This window comes from Eutrigla gurnardus, assembly GCF_963514095.1.
Source record: "Eutrigla gurnardus genome assembly, chromosome: 5".
Taxonomy (NCBI): Eukaryota; Metazoa; Chordata; class Actinopteri; order Perciformes; family Triglidae; genus Eutrigla; species Eutrigla gurnardus.
In genome coordinates this window covers 21,493,030-21,510,227 of record NC_139919.1, presented here as the reverse complement: position 1 = coordinate 21,510,227, position 17,198 = coordinate 21,493,030, and the positions used below count along the sequence as shown (strand labels likewise).

The 17,198-nt window shown below is 46.3% G+C and overlaps 4 protein-coding genes across 5 annotated transcripts; 1 reads left to right on the top strand and 3 right to left on the bottom strand.

Annotated features, from left to right (window-relative positions):
- Positions 1-744: 744 nt before the first annotated feature.
- On the bottom strand, positions 745-3,935 carry LOC311013606 (uncharacterized protein). The gene is made up of 4 exons (XM_084009717.1): positions 2,995-3,935; positions 2,723-2,841; positions 2,443-2,560; positions 745-2,291 (listed from the first exon to the last, which is right to left on the bottom strand). Exons 1-4 carry the CDS (start codon positions 3,407-3,409, stop codon positions 1,303-1,305), a joined length of 1,641 nt encoding a protein of 546 aa, XP_083865843.1. The 5' UTR covers positions 3,410-3,935; the 3' UTR covers positions 745-1,302.
- A 224-nt stretch (positions 3,936-4,159) lies between these two features.
- LOC311013529 (uncharacterized protein) lies at positions 4,160-8,534 on the bottom strand. Its single transcript, XM_084009628.1, has 5 exons — positions 8,407-8,534; positions 7,401-7,789; positions 7,063-7,190; positions 6,646-6,706; positions 4,160-6,030 (listed from the first exon to the last, which is right to left on the bottom strand). The coding sequence occupies exons 2-5, from the start codon at positions 7,690-7,692 to the stop codon at positions 4,922-4,924; spliced, it is 1,590 nt and encodes a 529-aa protein (XP_083865754.1). The 5' UTR covers positions 7,693-7,789; positions 8,407-8,534; the 3' UTR covers positions 4,160-4,921.
- A 1,138-nt stretch (positions 8,535-9,672) lies between these two features.
- Positions 9,673-10,722, bottom strand: mif (macrophage migration inhibitory factor). The gene is made up of 3 exons (XM_084009308.1): positions 10,512-10,722; positions 9,975-10,147; positions 9,673-9,762 (listed from the first exon to the last, which is right to left on the bottom strand). The coding sequence occupies exons 1-3, from the start codon at positions 10,617-10,619 to the stop codon at positions 9,696-9,698; spliced, it is 348 nt and encodes a 115-aa protein (XP_083865434.1). The 5' UTR covers positions 10,620-10,722; the 3' UTR covers positions 9,673-9,695.
- A 299-nt stretch (positions 10,723-11,021) lies between these two features.
- Positions 11,022-15,856, top strand: LOC311013260 (uncharacterized protein). 2 transcript variants are annotated; one of them, XM_084009291.1, is made up of 5 exons: positions 11,022-11,216; positions 11,688-12,001; positions 13,235-13,512; positions 14,120-14,231; positions 14,361-15,856. In XM_084009291.1, exons 2-5 carry the CDS (start codon positions 11,707-11,709, stop codon positions 15,386-15,388), a joined length of 1,713 nt encoding a protein of 570 aa, XP_083865417.1. In that variant the 5' UTR covers positions 11,022-11,216; positions 11,688-11,706; the 3' UTR covers positions 15,389-15,856. The 2 variants fall into 2 exon arrangements, with proteins under 2 accessions (XP_083865417.1, XP_083865416.1); XM_084009290.1 differs by lacking the exons at positions 11,022-11,216; positions 11,688-12,001 and having other exon boundaries at positions 12,030-13,288.
- Positions 15,857-17,198: the final 1,342 nt, after the last annotated feature.

Sequence of the window (17,198 nt, the reverse complement as noted above, 5' to 3'; positions counted from 1 at the left end):
GGAATACGTGACCACAGCTCGGCCAAGCCTCTCTCAGCAGTTGAGTGTGTGAAAGGGAGAGTGAGAGACAGGGACAAATGTCTCATCAACCTCCACACAGCCCACGCACTCAAGGCATTTCTATTTAGGCCTTTGTGTGTGTGATCAGGCATAAAACCACAGTGGAAATTGTGATGTGATAACAAATTCTAAATTTCAGATGGAGCTATACAAGGCTTCAGCCTTCTAGGACATTTAAACCAAGTGGGCAACGACCAAATTTATGTTTGTTACTATACATCCATGGTGGAAACTCAAGGACTACTTTGGTAGATACCCACTTGATTTGATGGTGAAGCTTCATAGTAACTGATGGTGGATTTTGTACCCCTTCACTTAAACTGATTCACATTAGGAAGACATGCTTCAGGGCTAATGTGGAGAGGAACTGATGACATGTCATAAATAAGGCCATGAGAATATTGTTTTATGACAAACTTTTACAAATTTCCAGGTTAAGGGTAAATTCTGACCTTTACATTTTGATTTTGCTTTAAAAGCTCATGCTTATAGACGATGACCATGAGAGAGGTGACATGGCAGTGCATACATCAGCGAAAAAGATCTGCAAATATAGGGCACATGGTAAAACATGCTGACAGCAATACATTTATCAGAAATCTATTCGCAATGACATCCAAAGCATTTCTATAAATCTTTTGTATACTGACACTGCCCCCTGGTGGCAAATAATGTTATTAGATAGTGATGAAAAATGCATTTATTTTTCTGGTTGAGAAGAATACTTTGTAGTATATAATTTAATTTAACTTTGTAAAAACAATAGAAAATAAAAGCGCAGCTCCTTTTTAACAGTACATATAATAACACATTTCCATTTTACAACATCAGAATCAAAGTTTGAGCAGATGAGCAGTACATAAGCACAATTCTGAAGGAAGAGACTAGCTCTGCATGCCACATGTCTAATTATAATACCTACCAGTCCTTATTTATTGGCTTGAAAAACATTCTGTAGTTCTTTCACTTCAAGTAATGAAAAGGTGCTCAGATGTGTTCAGTGACTTTTCACTGACTGGGAAGAATGCCACTCCAAGATTGTGTGATCATCCATCCAGTTGTTTAAGGATTATTACAGGCATTTACAATACATTTAATACAAAGCCCTCCCTTTTAGTGTGACCCATGATTCTGATATTACATCAGAATTGAAGATGGTTAATCTTACGGTTGCCCTGTATCAAATTTGACAAAAAAAAAAAACTTAAATTATTTCACTATTCCATCTTTTCAAAAATCTTTTCAAATTGGATTAGGGCCAATGTCAGTCTCCTGCTGTTCGTCGATGTAGTAAGGGTCTCCTTGATGGACTCTGTGATTGTGCACCCTCAGGTTCCCCCTGTGGGCAAATCGCTTCCCGCACTCTGTGCAAGCAAAGGGCCTCTTGCCCATATGAACATCCCGTTGGTGGGCTCTCAAGTTCCCACTACGGGCAAAACGTTTACCACACTGAGCGCAGCCAAAAGGCCGCTCCCCTGTATGCGTGCGAGTGTGCACAGTAAGCTCGGAGGGAGTGAGGAAGCTCTTATCACAAAACTGACAGGGATGTAGTCTGACTCCTGTATGGCGTAAAAGGTGTCTGCGCTGGTGGGAGGGGTAGGTGAAACACTTGGTACAGTATGGGCAGGAGTATGGTCGTCCGTTCCCTCCTCCGGGAGCTGGAGGGTGGCTGAGAGCGTTGGCGTGTCGTAGTGTGAGCGACTGTGAATTGGACTGTGGTCGAAGTGGGTCTCTATTTCCAAAAGTTGTCACCCGCCGTGTGTGACTGATGGGGCCTCTCCCGCCCCTGTCATCTCTGGGTCTCCATGGTGATTCGCCAGAAGGGGATTGCGGCTGAACCTGGCGAGCCACCCTCTGCACCCCACCCTGTCCCTGCACTGAGTTCTGATTGGAGTTGTGGTTCTCAGGCTCCTGGTCCAGGAAGGGGAAAGAGCTACCGTCATCTTCATTGCTCGTCTCATCAGAGCCAAAACCTGGTCGAAAGCAGGCTGTCTCTGTACCAGTGCTGCTGCTAGCTGGACCAGAGCAGCCGGTGCCATCTTCCCGCAGGTTCTCCAAACCGGACACCCCACCTCGGGTGGCGTCCAAGCCCGATAACCACTCCCCTGGTTGACCTATGCTTGGGTCAGGCCTGGGGGAGCAACGTCCGCTTTGGGAGATGGAGAGAAAAGGGCTGGAGGCTTGATTCTGGAGGGATCTGTGGTCTGCACTGCCCTGATCCCAATGAGACACTGTAGAAAAAATTGGGGAAAAGGACAGTTTCATCTCACCACCTGTAATGAAATACTTTTATACTAATCATTTTAAGGCCATCTTGCTCTATCATTGAAAAGGATAAATGGTCAATTGCGGGAGAAGACTGTGAAGAAAGTGACTTCTTACATTTTGCTTTGGCTTGTGTGGCAGGCAGGGTAGCTATATGCATCTGATCCCCAGCAGCTAGGCTTCCGTCCGGGTTTTGGACTGCGACTGACCCAAGAGCGGGTCGTGATCCAGTACGCTGTGAAGAATAAGTAAAACAGGTCTGCAAGATGTAGAATAACCAATCGCAAGGCATGGCTCAAATGTCACTTTGTGCTGGTTGCTCAGAAACAATACACACTAAATTACTTCTGTTTTTATTGGACAGTGAACCTCTAGATCATAGAGGATGGGGTCTGACCTCATGTTTTACTGAAGCTCCATCCTGGCCCGTGACCTCTTCTTTCAGCCCAATGAGGCTCTGACCGAGTCCTTCTACTGGGTCTGATTGAGAAGACATGTCCTTTCCCATGCTGAGTCCTGTGCAAGGAAAGTGTGGTCAGTCAAAAATATTACTTTAAGTATTTTAAAAGAAAAAAATGGGATTGATTGTATGTCAACTTTTATGTACTCTTACAAAGTAAGTTTCCCATGAAATAAACTCTGATTTGATCAAGAGGCGAGCCGTTTTACCTGATTCGACCTGCTGCCTCAAGCTTCCCTCTCTGTCTCCCGAAGACCTCTCTCCATCCTCGCCCCCGGCACCCTTTCCCTTCTGCCTCCTCTCCACTTTCTCCAGCTTGCCTCGGAGGATGCAAATCTCCTCCGTCTTCTGCGCTAGCTCCGCCTGCTGTTCACACAGGCTGCTCTCGAAAACCTTGGCGATCTCGCATACAGCTGCCGCCAGCAGCGAGTCCATGACGGTCGCCAGTTGAGCGTGGAAGGCGCTCCTCAGAGACTCCATTGTCCTTTGTTTCGGCGACAGCGTTTTAAGGCCAACGACTGATTGACGCCGCTGTTTTATTCGGTGGTTGACCTCCAGTTGAGGGAAGATGTGGCTAACGCTACCACTGTACACTCCTCCGCCCTTACATCTATGAACTGCCATGGGATGCTGCCATGCTAGGTGGCTAACGTTACGCCATTACCAACTGTCATCTATCGTCGCAATTTACTTTTATAATTCGATACCCGTGTAATTACGTTAAACGACACCTGTGTCCCGTTTTTTTTTTTTAAATAATATTACAAAGATGTGGTGTTAAAGCTTTTAACTTGTGACGTACCGCTAATGTTGGCAAGAACTACGTTGTAACAGACAGTCTGCACAGTTTAAGTATACAAGCAACTTCAATAACACAGGTCGTAAACGGGCAACGTCAGTCAGTTACGGTATGTGAGCATTAGACGCTAACGTGTAAACAAGGGAACCAGCGAAGCGTAGCCAGTGCTAGCCCGTTCTAGCTAGGTATTGAGGCGAACCGTGAACATGCAATAGACAAAACCAGAGACGCGGGTCGGCAACGGCTCTTTACGGTCTGTGGACGAATACATTCACCGGCTAACAGTAAATCCGTGAAAACATTCAAGTCACACTCAAAAGAGATGCGGCGAACCGTCCTCCAGCTAGCAGGTTGATATCTGTGACGTGATGATGGTTTGCAAGTCTCGCGATAAGAAAGAGAAAGGATGCGGGTACTGCAGAAATCAAAGGGAATCCCAAAACAAATGTCTAACGTTAAGATACATTCGAATGAATTCCTCCAATTTTCCATAGCAAGGTGGTAGTTATGTAACATTACAAGGATAACAGATAAACCTCCCTCAGTATTAAAGACAAAAACATCTGAGAGAAGGTATAAACTATGGATTTATTGGAGAAATGTTAATAACAGCTAAGTCCAGCAACACTATAACATTTTAGCATGTAGAAAATAAACAGCAGTAGGCTTGTAAGGCCATCTATCTCAATGATGTCCACGTGGATCAATTAATACAATCAATACAAAATAAACTTTGGAACAGTTAAAACTGTAAAATATGATCACCTTTGTTCTGGATTGTTTCCAAGCTTCAGATGAAATAAAAACATGACAGCTTTCAAAGTAAAAACTCAACAACGTAATGTTTTCAGATATCTGCCAAGAAACGGGAGACATTTAACAGGATAACGTCCAGCAAATACAGTCAACAGCTGTAACTTCAGTCAATACAAAAACAAGAGTCCACAATAGACTGTATAATGTGAGACAAAAGACATCAGATGTTTTTATTACTGGTTTGACAGTGCTGATTTGATATTTAACAGACGGGGAATACTGATGTGGTTTCTGTTATGTTAGTATTAGTCAAAATATCTCAAAACGGAATAAAAACAGAACCCAAAAAAGGCAAACGTCAATCAGCAAGCACATAAATGAAAACATCAAGCGTTTCATGTCCACAGACAAGTGATCCGAACCATACTCTGGCTTACTTGTGAACACGCTCCATGTGGTTCCTGAGGCGTCCTTTGGTGTAGAATCCTTTTCTACAAAAACTTACATTAATTCGGCAGAGTTCTATGACAATTCGACAGATGCTTAATGTAGCTTCCTTGTGAGAAGAATGTCTTGCTACACTAATCACACTGGGTCACATTCGTAGGATCATAGCACTTTTTCTTGTGCATGCTTAGCTGCCCGCGGGAACGGAACACTGCAGGACACCGCTTACATTTGAGGGGCTTCTCACCGGTGTGGGTGCGAAAGTGTTCGATCAACATGTATTTATTTTTCGAGACCTTCTGGCACAAAGAGCAGATGAAACCCTCGCTGCCGAGCGTGCCCATCGTTCGCCATATTGAACTGTCTTTCTTGCAATTTCTCTGAACGTCGTTGCGGTTGATCCCTCGGCGTTTGTCTTGCTCTGGTGACATCAGATTGTCACCCGTATCTTCAGGCTCCCCTAAAGGTTTGGTCCACATGCGGTTTTGATTTGTGTCACTGGAATGGGTTTCGTCCTTGTGCATTCTGAAGAAGTGCATTTTGAGTGACTGATTAGTGCGGAATTTCTTTGGGCACATGCTGCAGAGGAATGGCCTCTCACCCGTATGAATACGCATATGGTCTTTTAGCCTCCCACTAGAGTGAAACACCTTGTTGCATTGTACACAGGAGTGCCTTTTGGTGGGCCCATCTTGGATGGATGATTCGATGTGGTTGCCAGGGGAACGTGTGCTATGCTCCTTAACGATAACCTGTGTTTTGCTCGGTGCAGGTGGCGTTTCTTCATCACAGGACTCAGATTTTGGAAGGTTAGTTGATTGAGCTCTTTTTGCCAACATTTTCCTGAGTTTTTTGCAAAATGGTTTATGACACTTAAGCACGCTGGGGAAAGGGAACTCTTTCTTGCAGCCTTTGCACTTCTTGTGTGACCGTAAATGCACACTTCGGCCGAACAATGTATCAAACTGCTTCTTACAAAACTTGCAGGAGTACCTTTTTCCGTTTGTCGCCGTCTCATTTTCTCTGGGCTCAGTCGCTGCCATTTTTCTTTCCTCTCTTTTGCTCTTTATTTTATTTTTTCGCCCCTTTACTTTTAAAGGTCTCCCTCTTCTTCTAGGAACTGTACCGTCTGTTTGGTCAGTGAATTCTTGTTTGATGTCTTGGAGCATTTTCTTTGTTTCTTTCAACCGTGGACGTCGACTTCTTTTATCCTTATATGTGTGCAACTTGTTTAGGGAGGAACCTATGAAAGAAACACAAAACACATTTGTTTTACCCATTGAAAAAGGAGAGATGACATGAATATAACAAACCAAACCGTCTACTAGTGTGTATTATGTACAATCATGTATTTACAATCATATCTACAGTACTGACAGTCTTCTTTATTAAGGTCACCCTTTGAAATAACTATCCCTTTCTGGCCCCACAACAATACAGTGGAAGGAAATACATTTGGTAATACTCACAGCATTAGACATTTAACAAAGGTTAAAATAAGTTAAAAGTTTGCAACACATCTTTTTGGAACCGGTGTCCCAGTGAGGTAGAACAGGATAGGTGGCTGTGCAGCAGGTCTAGCGATATCAGACGTTTTCCCAACTTGGTGGGAAAGCATCAAAACATGACAATTTTTAAATACCGTTCCTCAACCATCGGCAACTATTTGATCATTATCGGAAGATTGTCCTGAGACAACGGGTGCCTGGCACCACCAACACACACACAAAGGTACACAAACACACACGGAAAAGAGCTGAACTTAACGTATTTTGAAGTGTATTTTTTGAAGACAATAATGAATATAATTTAGCGCACAAAATATTGAATGAAAGAATTAATGAAGAATGAAACTCACTTCTGCTGGATCTCCTGGGACTCTTTGTTTGCTGGTGGGAGCCAATGTCATTGTTAACCACCTGAAATACAGAGGTTATTTGTTATCTCCAATATCATCTCCAGTGATTAACAATGAAAAATATAAACACACTAGGTATATGCAGAACTGTTTCTGCATAGGCAATAATTGTGTAGCTCTTTATGCCACAGATGAGGAATACGATATGATTCACTCTGAACTTTATATCCCGTTGCATCATCACTGTTTCATCAACACTGAGCAGTAACATCACAGCGTGTTCCCATACACAGTGTGTATACTGACAACTGTTTTAGGTGTCTTCTTCCAGTAACATAAGTCATCAGGTTGCCATCGGCGCTTTCCCTCTGCTGGTTCACCAAGCTACACTGAAACGTCCCCCCTTCAGTTACCCACCTCCTCCTTGATGATCGGGATGGGCCACAGAGGGATCGACAGCGGGCGCAGTCTCACGCTGGGACAAACTATTTCTTCTTGCTTGGTGGCATTGTCGAAGCCCAGGGGAGCACACCAGTCATCAGGTACTGCACAAACCCATACACCAAGACAAAAATGGAGGCATGCTAAGTCACGCAGCATTGCAATTCATTACACAGAGCCTCGTACAACTCATTTTACATGAGTGCAGTCACATGAACATGCAACTGAAAGTTGTTACTGTACTTTGTATGATATTAAGCACCTTTCTTATCTATAATGCAACTCTTAAATAAAACAATATTGTGTCACCATACATTCAAAATCAATCTCGGGTACGTCAGCCGTGTGTTCGGGGGCATTCACGACATCTTTCTTCGTCTCCGTTCCTCTGTCACCCCCACGCTCGACTTCGCTCAGCTTGACCTCTGCCCTCTGCAACTTTAGCTTAAGCTGAGCGACCTCTTCTCCCCTCTGTGCCAGCTCCATCTGATGGTCACGTAGACTGTTCTCAAACATCATCATGATTTCGAAAACGGCTTTCCTCAGGAGCGAGTCCATGCTCGTGGTAAGCTGGGCTCTGAACGCCCTCATCAGATAGTCGGACATCTTTGGAGATGGCTCGGGAGCAGCTTTGCAAATGTTTCAAGTCATCAACTCTTGTGTGACACTGTAGTCCTTTTTGGTTCCCACGGTCACTCGCCTCCTAAAGAGAGAGATAAGAGATCCGGTTAGTCATTCTTTAAATGTGGTCACTTTAGCATGGGACACCAACATGAAGCATACTCCCCATCAATCCTCATATAGCCTTCAGTGGTAGTTACTAAAAGCCTGTGATGTTTTAACAACACATGCCATAAGACTCCCACGATGGCTTGAGCAAGACCATTAGAAGAGTGCCAAGAGGAGCCGTTAAAATATGATAAATATTGGCTAATTGGCGCCTGGCTAATAGTAAATCAGCCAGGGGAAATAAGATGTAACCTCCCGTGCTTCTAACGTTAGCCTTCCCCAAACACTCATCTTTCTGAATTAACACAATGAGCTCATGAATAAGTAACGTTGGCGTCTCGTACACGACAACAGCAGACCGCACACTCCGTTCCTGCTACGCACCCGTGTTATCTGAAACACCGGAAGGCGTTGTGTTGATAAAACCCCGCCGTGGGTACGTTTCAAACTGAAGCGTTTTTACGTTACATGAAGTCCACATGGAAGAATAACCGGCCGCCTGTATGAGATACTGGCCGCTCGGCGAGAGGGGGGACTCCCGTACTTTTTCTACGACATTAACTTCGTCAGAACCGCAGAAACTCGACTTACGTGAACGGTAAATCAGCTCCTCTACATCGCATCCAAGCGGGGTACGCTGCGTCGTGATTTCTAGCTAGCTAAGCCAACCTCTCCCACACGGTGAGATGACCGTACGCCATTTTCACTCAACATCCCAACGAGCGAGGGAAAGGTTACGTCAACGCTACGTCACGGTCGCTCGACTGAACTCGTTGGTTCACGTTTATGCCCCGCTGATACTTGAATCCATCGCTATATTTTAGTAGCATTTTTTTTTTAAATAACGTAATGGGCGTGTCCTTCACAAGGATATCGTTGGTATAAAACAAGGTTATTTTAGTGATATTTATAATAGTTAACGTCAAACGTTACAACGTGGGTTATATGGATGTATCCTATCTACTGCAGCAAGATGACTATTACAGTGTTATATAGAACACGTTCAACTTAAATTAACAATAATTCACAGTTTGAAGTTTTGAAATAAAAAGTTCCGATTTCATGAGGGACACTCGAAGGCAGCATTAGTGTCAGCCTACTAGACTTCCTCCTGATGGTGTCGATGAATTGTCGGACACACGGCTATATTTTATGATATTATATATACTGCACAATATAATATTAACTGAAATACAAAGCACAAGAAGATGAGGATAAAATGCCCATATCAGGCACCCTTGTTTTACTTTGTGCAGTGTCACAGATCATACAAATACATTTTAGTATTAATAATAATAACTCCCACTATGTCAACAAACACCATGCAAACATTAGTTTCACAACGTCAGCACACACGTTTTCATTGTGGGTCAAGCGAAGGTTGAAATGTATTCAATTGGGACAGTTTCAAGTAAGCAGAACATTAGATAATTGACAGTTTTCTTTCACTCATTTTGTGGCCAAAGGTAGGCTTTCCCTAAAATGTTTCTCCAATTAACCCCTTTGGTTTATTTGCAAGAGTTCACGTTTCAGAAGCTCAAAGGGGTGGCAAGTCATGGTGACACCTGGTTATGTGGTTATCAGCAATGAACAAGGTCAGTCATTTTTCTCTGGGTGTATTCCAGGGTTGAATCTAATAAAAAAAAAAATTAGCATACAGTATGTCTTTGTCAGGCTAGAAAATCAAGGAGCGCAGAGATCAAGTAATTGTCTGCAGGGTTTACTTTATTGCATTTTTAATGGGAAAGGGATCAGTGCAAATTTAAAGCGTAAGTGTTTATAAGCTTGCCATGCCATAAATTGGATTACCAGGTGTGTTTGCGTCTTCATTTTGTCAGTTTTCACTATGCTCATACATTCTATTTGGGTTGAACTCCATCTCAGCCAAAGGTCGTGTTGTTCCAGGCCACATTGGCCGCATCCATGTCTGTAAAGTTAATGTAAATCCTGAAATAGACACAAAGAGAAATAGGTTAATGGGACTGGACATTAACGTTGAGCAATGTGTGCGAGGTATTTGAGTCTGTGTGTTTCTGTCAAGATGTTACCTCTATTTATCACATTGTGTGCAGTCCTGACTGTACTGGCTGGTGTGTGTGTGTGTGTGTGTGTGTGTGTGTGTGTGTGTGTGTGTGTGTGTGTGTGTGTGTGTGCGCTACCTGTCAGCAGAGATGCCCAGGTGTTTGTTGAGCAGTCCACACAGGAGTTTAGAGTATTGCTTGTTGTGAGCACCGCTGATCTTGCCAATACTGTGGAGGGAGCAGAGGGCGCAGGGGTCTCCCTTTCCTCCAAACATCATCATTTGGTCAGGGTTGATTTGCACAGCAATGTACTGGTACATGCAAGATACACAAAACCGAGGTCAGGGAATAAAAATGTGCTGCATCATCCAAGCTTGCAAAGATTTGCTTTTAACCTGACGGTTAGTCTGACGCCAATGGCCAATCATCGACCCATACTAACTACAAATAACCACGCTATGCTTGCATGCTTGCACAAGAAGCTAACCGTATTCGCGTATAACTCTCTACTTTTAGCTGCAGCTAAATGGAGATCAGGCTTCATGTGTTGGTCACAGAATAGTTTACCTATCAAGCTGATCCACACAGTAAATACTGAAGGCAGATAATCCTTCAGTGAACACTAAATTCGCGTAGATGTTTGCAGGGATAAGTGCGGCCCCAGCCCAACGTTACCTGTGCAGGTTTGCCCATAGCTTTGGCCAGCTCCTCGGTCGCTTCGGACAGCAGACCCGCCGGCACTTGGCTTTTGGCCACGTTTGTGTTCACCACGAACATCGGCATGATTACTTCCTTTTAACGTTGTCTCTCTCCCCTTTACAAGCTGCGGATGCTGCGACTCTGCTGCCAACATACGGCTAGAAAAAAAAAAGTCTCCTCTTCCTCACTGGAAGTGTGTGTGCGCAAAGCATGTGACCGGCAGACCACAGCGCCTCCATCCATCCGGGAAGACACTCACACACGCCAAACAAAATGCCAACCAAGCGGAAGCTGGGTATTTTTTCGGCGTTATTATTCCCCTTAAATCCCATATCGCCACCAATGTTGACATTACGTCAACTAGAAAACGATGCATAACATTTCTAAAAAAAAAAATCCCTTTATTGTATGTTTATTTTTTGGGGTGCGGTTGTTCTACGGTGTAGGGTAATTACGGTACTGGGCATGCGCAGTGTTCTCAAGCATCATTTAAGCTATGCTGAAGGAGGCGAGAAGGAGCAGAGGCAGGGAGAGAGAGGGCAGAAGTTAGATTGCGCGTTCCTTTGTCACCGTGCCTCTGTGTTTATGAAAGTCGACCAAGCTCATCCGCGATCCGTCAAATCACGTCGTCCGTCGCCGTTTCGCACCCGAGTTACTCCTCCGGAATTCATCCAAGAGACGGTACGTATACAAAGCTAAACTAGCCGGAGCTGCTAGCACGATCACTTTCCACACGGAGAGCTCGCTGCCCCCTCTTCTCCTTCTTCTCCTGCGTTATTGTGTGTCGGTTTTATTACAAGTTTACTGACGAGCCAACCTGGCGCACGTCGTGTAACGATATTTGGTGTCAAAGCCGCGTAAAGGAGGCGGCAGCACGGTCTTCAATTAAATGATAACAGAGGTGGGAGTAATGTTAGTGGTACTCTGTGGTTCCGCTGTCACACTTAAACTGTCGATGTTATATAGATTGTGCAAGTTAGCCGCTAGCTAACTAGTAAAGTTAGTATTCGCGACGTTATCTGACGTTTGTATGCTGTAACGTTACGCATCAGAATCGACGGTGTTAAAACTTTTGTGACCCCCCCAGCGGGAGAGCTCATGACATGCTGGCCCGATAACACGCACTGTTGTTGAACCACCGACCCCCCCCAGGTCCGAACCGGCGGCCGCGATGATGGAGGAATCGGTGTCCACGTTCGAGACGCATCTGACGGCTGTCATGGACAGCCTGATCCGGGCGTCGGTCTGCGAGATCACCAAACTCTTCCAGGATATGGTCAACGACTACCTGGTGGAGATGGCTCTCAACAGGAAGGAGAACGACGCCCTCAAGCAGCGGCTGAGGCTCACCGAGACCAAGCTGAGGACCGAGCGCAAGTACGGGATGGGCTGGGCTGCCAACCGACGCAGCGCCGGACTGGAGGAAGGAGCCGGGGGGCGGCAGAAACGAAAAGTTGAGGGGGCACGTAAGTGTTGCTCGAAGATGGCCTTTTCTCAGAAACAAGGAAGCTTGAACCACCTTCTAGTTTGTCACATATAACCTGCCTTTTCTGTAAGAATGTCATCTCGCTGAAACCTCTTACAAATGTCAGTAAAATTGTGCAATGTGAGAATTAGGGTTCTCCTTATGCAGTCAGGGCTTATGTGAACACGCACTTGTTTTGTTGGAAACCATCTGGCAAGAGCTGATCTCTCCCTCCTCCCTCCCTCCCTTCCTCCTCCTCCTCCTCCTCCGCCTCCTCTTCATGTTCGCTCCCTCTGTCCTTCACCTCCCCCTCTCCTCTCTCTCTCCACTGCATTCTGTCCCTCCCACTCCTCTGTGCTCTTGCACACTCCCTCCCTCCCTCCCTTCCTGCATTACTCCTCTCCCTCCCCCCACCTCCTTCACTTCTTTCTGTCTCTCTCTCTCCAACTCATCCTCCTCCCCTTCCCGCTCCTCTCCCCTTCACGCCTTCGCCTCCTTCCTCTCTCCCTGCCCCCACCTCCTCCTGCTCTGTTCTCTCCTTCATCACGTTGCACATCACACACACACACACGCACTCCCCCTCCTTCCTTTCCCTCCCCCACCTCCTCCTCCACTCGAATCGTCTCCCGCTCCTTTCGACCACCACCATAATTACACACTCCCTCTCCACTTCCACTTCTCCTCTCTCTGCTCTGTCTCTCTCCTCTTTTCACCTTTTCATCCTCACCCCTCCTCTGTATCCTTCAACATGTCCTCCCTCTTCCTCCCTCCTCCTCTCCCTCACGGCCCCCGCCAACTCCACTTCTCCCTCACGTCTCTGCCTCTCTCGCTTTTCTCCTCCCTTTCACGTGTTTTTCTTCCGTTCCTGCTCTCTTGTCTGTCCTGTCACGCCCCCTCTATCCTCACTCATTCATCATCACTCCCCCTGCTCCTTTTCCTCTCTCCCTTCCCCCCAACCTCCCCTCTGCTCCTGTTCCCCTCTGCCTCCAATCCCCCCTCCTCCTCCTTCTTATCTCCCACTTCTCCACCCTCTTCTCTCCTCCATCTCTCTCTCTCTCTCTCTCTCTCCTGGCCTTCCAATCATCTCCTCCCACTTCTCTCTCTCCCCCTCATATTTCATTCGCTCTCCTTCCTGTCTGCCTGTGCCCTCCCTCTCTCCTGCCTTCCCTCTCACTTTCTCCTTCCTCTCTCACCTCCCTCCCACCCTTCCCTCGTCTTCCTCTCTTCTCCACAGGAGGCAAGTCAAAGAAGGGCCCAGCAGCAGCCTATGTCAAAGGCTGGCCTGGAGGTGTGTGGGAGGAAGGAGGTGGCGGCAGCAGTGGTGGAGGAGGGAGGGCAGGAGCTGTGGGGATGGCAGCAGGAGCAAGAGGAAGAGGGGGGAAGGAGGCCAGGGAGATGTACCTCATCCAGTTCCCTGGGGATGAAGAGGACGAGGGAGGGATGATGGAGGACGAGGAAGGGGAGGGCAGCCTCAGCGGTGAGGGGGAGGAGACGGCCAACATCAAAGAGGAGGTGAGGGAGACAGGCTTTCTCAGAGGAGGAGGAGGAGGAGGAGTAGGAGGAGAAAGTGGCACAGCATCTCTGCACTGCTCAGCGGCTTCATGTAGAATGAAAAAAGCAAGCAGGGAGAAGAAGGGAAAATAATACGGAGTTGTGCTCGTGTTTTTCAAAACATCAAATCACTGCAGAAATGTAGTGGATGACGGCTATTGATTTGATATTTAGCTTCCAGAGGAGCCCATTGAGGAGGGCTCTCCACAACTCAAGTGCAGCCAGCATTTGGGTAGAAATACTAGCGGTGGAGGTGAAAAGCTGTTTGCTATTCCACCGCATTGCCAAGCGGCGAGGAACCAATCCACTTGTCCTCTGTTTGTGAATGTTCAAAGCAAACCGAACGTGTTATTAGCCTCCACGTGAAGTCATTAGAAAGTTGTTCTGCTTTCAAAATGGCTGTGCATAAATATAACCGATCATACAGCTTTACTCCCAGGAGCATTGTAAACAAATGAGTGTTGCCTGTAGGTTAGGAAGCTACTTTTAAAAGAGCAAATCTTACAATGCTATATTTCATATTCTGCCAGGTTTAAGTTACTATGATCTCTGTTGCTTCTCAATGCAGTTTGCACAAACGGAGGGTTATCAGCCTGCCTCCCTCCAGCTAATCAAGGAGGCTTTGAAGATGGACCCACCCAACCAGAACCTCCACATGTGTTCCAGAGTCCAAAGCAAAGGTAATGTTTCCAGGACACACTGCTGATGGTAGTGAAATGTTCAGAGACTGAATAGTTTGAAAGAAAGTGGAAATGATTGCTCACGCCGGCGCTTTCTCTCTCTCTCCACCTCCCTTTTTCTCTACACAGGAGACCTGTCAGATAGTTCCCAGACCCTCCATTCAGGGGATGGACAGGAGGAGGACTGGGAGGTGGAGTCAGTGGAACCGTCAGAGGGTGGCATGACCATGGATGAGCTGAGGGGTCTGGAGTCCGCACTGAGGGCCGAGAGGGGCCGCGAACAGGCTGCCATGACGACCCCGGAGCCTGTCAGCCCTGAATCGGTGGCAGAAAGAGACAGCAAGAGCAGCCTGGCCCCCAAGTACATTGGTCTGGATGGAATGGAGCAGGATGAAGAGCTGGAGCCGCCCACCCTGCAGCGAGAGGAGCAGGTGGGGCAAGGACGGCTGAAGGACGGCGTGAGGGCCGGGGTGGAGCTGAGGTTGGGTTGGTCGAAGAAGTTAAGAGGCGGAGACACGGCCGTGGTTGTGACGGGAGATGACGTGTCGGAGCAGGGGGAGTCGGAGCACCTGCCCCACCTGTCTGCTCCAGGGAGTGTCGGGGACAGCGGCGGCGAAGAGGAGGGCGGCGCTGACCTGCTCCACTTTTGCCCACAGTGCGGAGGAGGCTTCACCTCGCAGGCCGAGCTGGAGGAGCACCCTTGTCCACTCGGAGCCTCTCATTTACAGGACAGTGGCGACGAAGGCCTTTACCCCTGTGCCCACTGTGGCAACACGTTCAGCCACGCCTGGGCTCTGAAGAACCACGAGTGCGCCTGTGCCGCCGAGAGGCCGCACTGCTGCGAGATCTGCGGGAAGCGCTTCACACACTCGCGCTCGCTGGAACGGCATCAGCTGGTGCACACGGGCGAGAGGCCGCACCGGTGCCCGCAATGTGGACGCAGCTTCAGTCGCCTGGGCAACCTGGAGCGGCACCAGCGCATTCACACAGGCGAGCGTCCGTACGGGTGCGAGGCGTGCGGGAAACGGTTCAGTCGCGTGGAGTACTTAAAGAGACACCAACTCATACACAACAGCGAGAAGGCGGCACTCCAGTGCTCCAACTGTGGAAGTGGCTTCAGTGATGTGGAGCAGCTGAAAAACCACCAGTGTTTTTAGAGCCTTTCCCGCTCAAATCATGGATAGAACTGGAAAAAAAGCGGGTTTTAAATGAATGCGACTGATTTTATTCTCAGTCACTTGTAGTTGCCACCGACAGGATGGAGGAGTTGAATTAACTTTAAGGTGAAAAAGGAGATACACGTGTGGATGATTTTTGTTGAGTTATTGAAGAAGGCAAATGTCCAAAGTTGACAGGAAGTCAGTTGTACACACAGGAAGTTGTTTCTATACGTTTCATTCTTCAGCCATTTTAATTTGAGATGTCCTCATTTGTATGTACAATGCTTGTATTTATTTATTATGATAAATGAATTGTACATTTCTGTCTTTTTATCAATAACTCAGTCATGTTATAGCTGATGCCCTTGTTGTTGTTTTTTTTTTGCCAGACAATATGATTGACAGCTTGATATTTTGTATGTTTGTGGTTTGGTCATATTATCAAGAAATAAATATTTAAATTCATCAGAAGGCTTTCATTTATTTATGGTTTATTTGATAGGGAGAGATACAGCGTACATAGACAAACTGAGAACGGCTATCCAATGCAAGTGTCATAGCTCTTATAGCGGATGCTAATTTGCAACTCCTATCCCTAGAAGGGCTTTTGTAAAAAGAATTAAAACATCCTTCCATTCTCTTCCGCTTATCCGGGGCCGGGTCGCGGAGGCAGCTGACAGAGATTAAAACATTGAGGTAAAATAAAGTTAAACAAAGTACAAGAAGATACAATAAAACACATTAATAGTAACATAGCTACAGACAAACATTAAAATCAAACATGCAAGATAATTCTCTTTAAGACTTCGAGTCTGACCAGACACTAAGAGGGACAAGCTCTACGTAATGACCCATAAGAGTCCTGGCTATGACGGATGACCTAGTAAGGGTCTTTTATCTCCCTATATTACTCACAGTGCTCTTTAAACAGACATCAATTTGCACTGAATCTAAAGGAGGCGATGTGGAATCTTCATCTCAGCATCTATTCTTCATCTATTGTTGCGATATTCAAATGTACTACGTCTGACAAGTCCCACTCTTCACAGTTAGTCTTCAAAGAAAACGGCTGCTCTCACACGTCACTCAAAGCTGTCATGCTCACCAGTGGTTCATGCTTCCAAATGGGTGTGGACCGCCAGCGTTGAGCAAAATGGCAAAGCCGTAATTATTTTTGTAGCGCTGGCATGTCGGCTGTAGAGCTGCTGCATTGAGACCCTTTGGTAGTTTTTTTTTTGTCATAGAAAGCACTTGGAGTTGCTGCTGATCCCTCCAATGACCAGAACACCAGACCAGGTCGGTTTGAGATATCGCTTAGGAGAAACCTGGCTGTATCTGTGCTGGAGAGAGGCTTATTAGTCGACATTGAACACACAAATTGCTCCAAGCCCACTCCAAACCTACCAAGGTCTTTCCCTCCTATTTATCAGCTGTGTATCCCAGAATCCAAACCTCACTGCAGCACTTGGGATAAAAATCTCAAACCCACAAACCACATGATCCATTTGGTTCCGGGAAGTCACACCCCTTCTTAAGATCAAGCTAAATCCAACACCAATGTAAATACATAAAGTAAAATACAATAACTCAATATGAAGAACAGCTGTTTTCATCAATATGTTGGTTCACATATGATTTCATCAATTACTTTTCAACTCCCTGCTCATCATTAATACCCCACCAATGCCATGGACCAAATAGTGACTCTTTTCTCGCCCAGGATTAATCATCGGGGCCTTTTCTAATCAATATGGCTGTGAAGAAAGAACCAGCCTCAAATTGCTTATTTGATTCTTTTGCAGGGGAC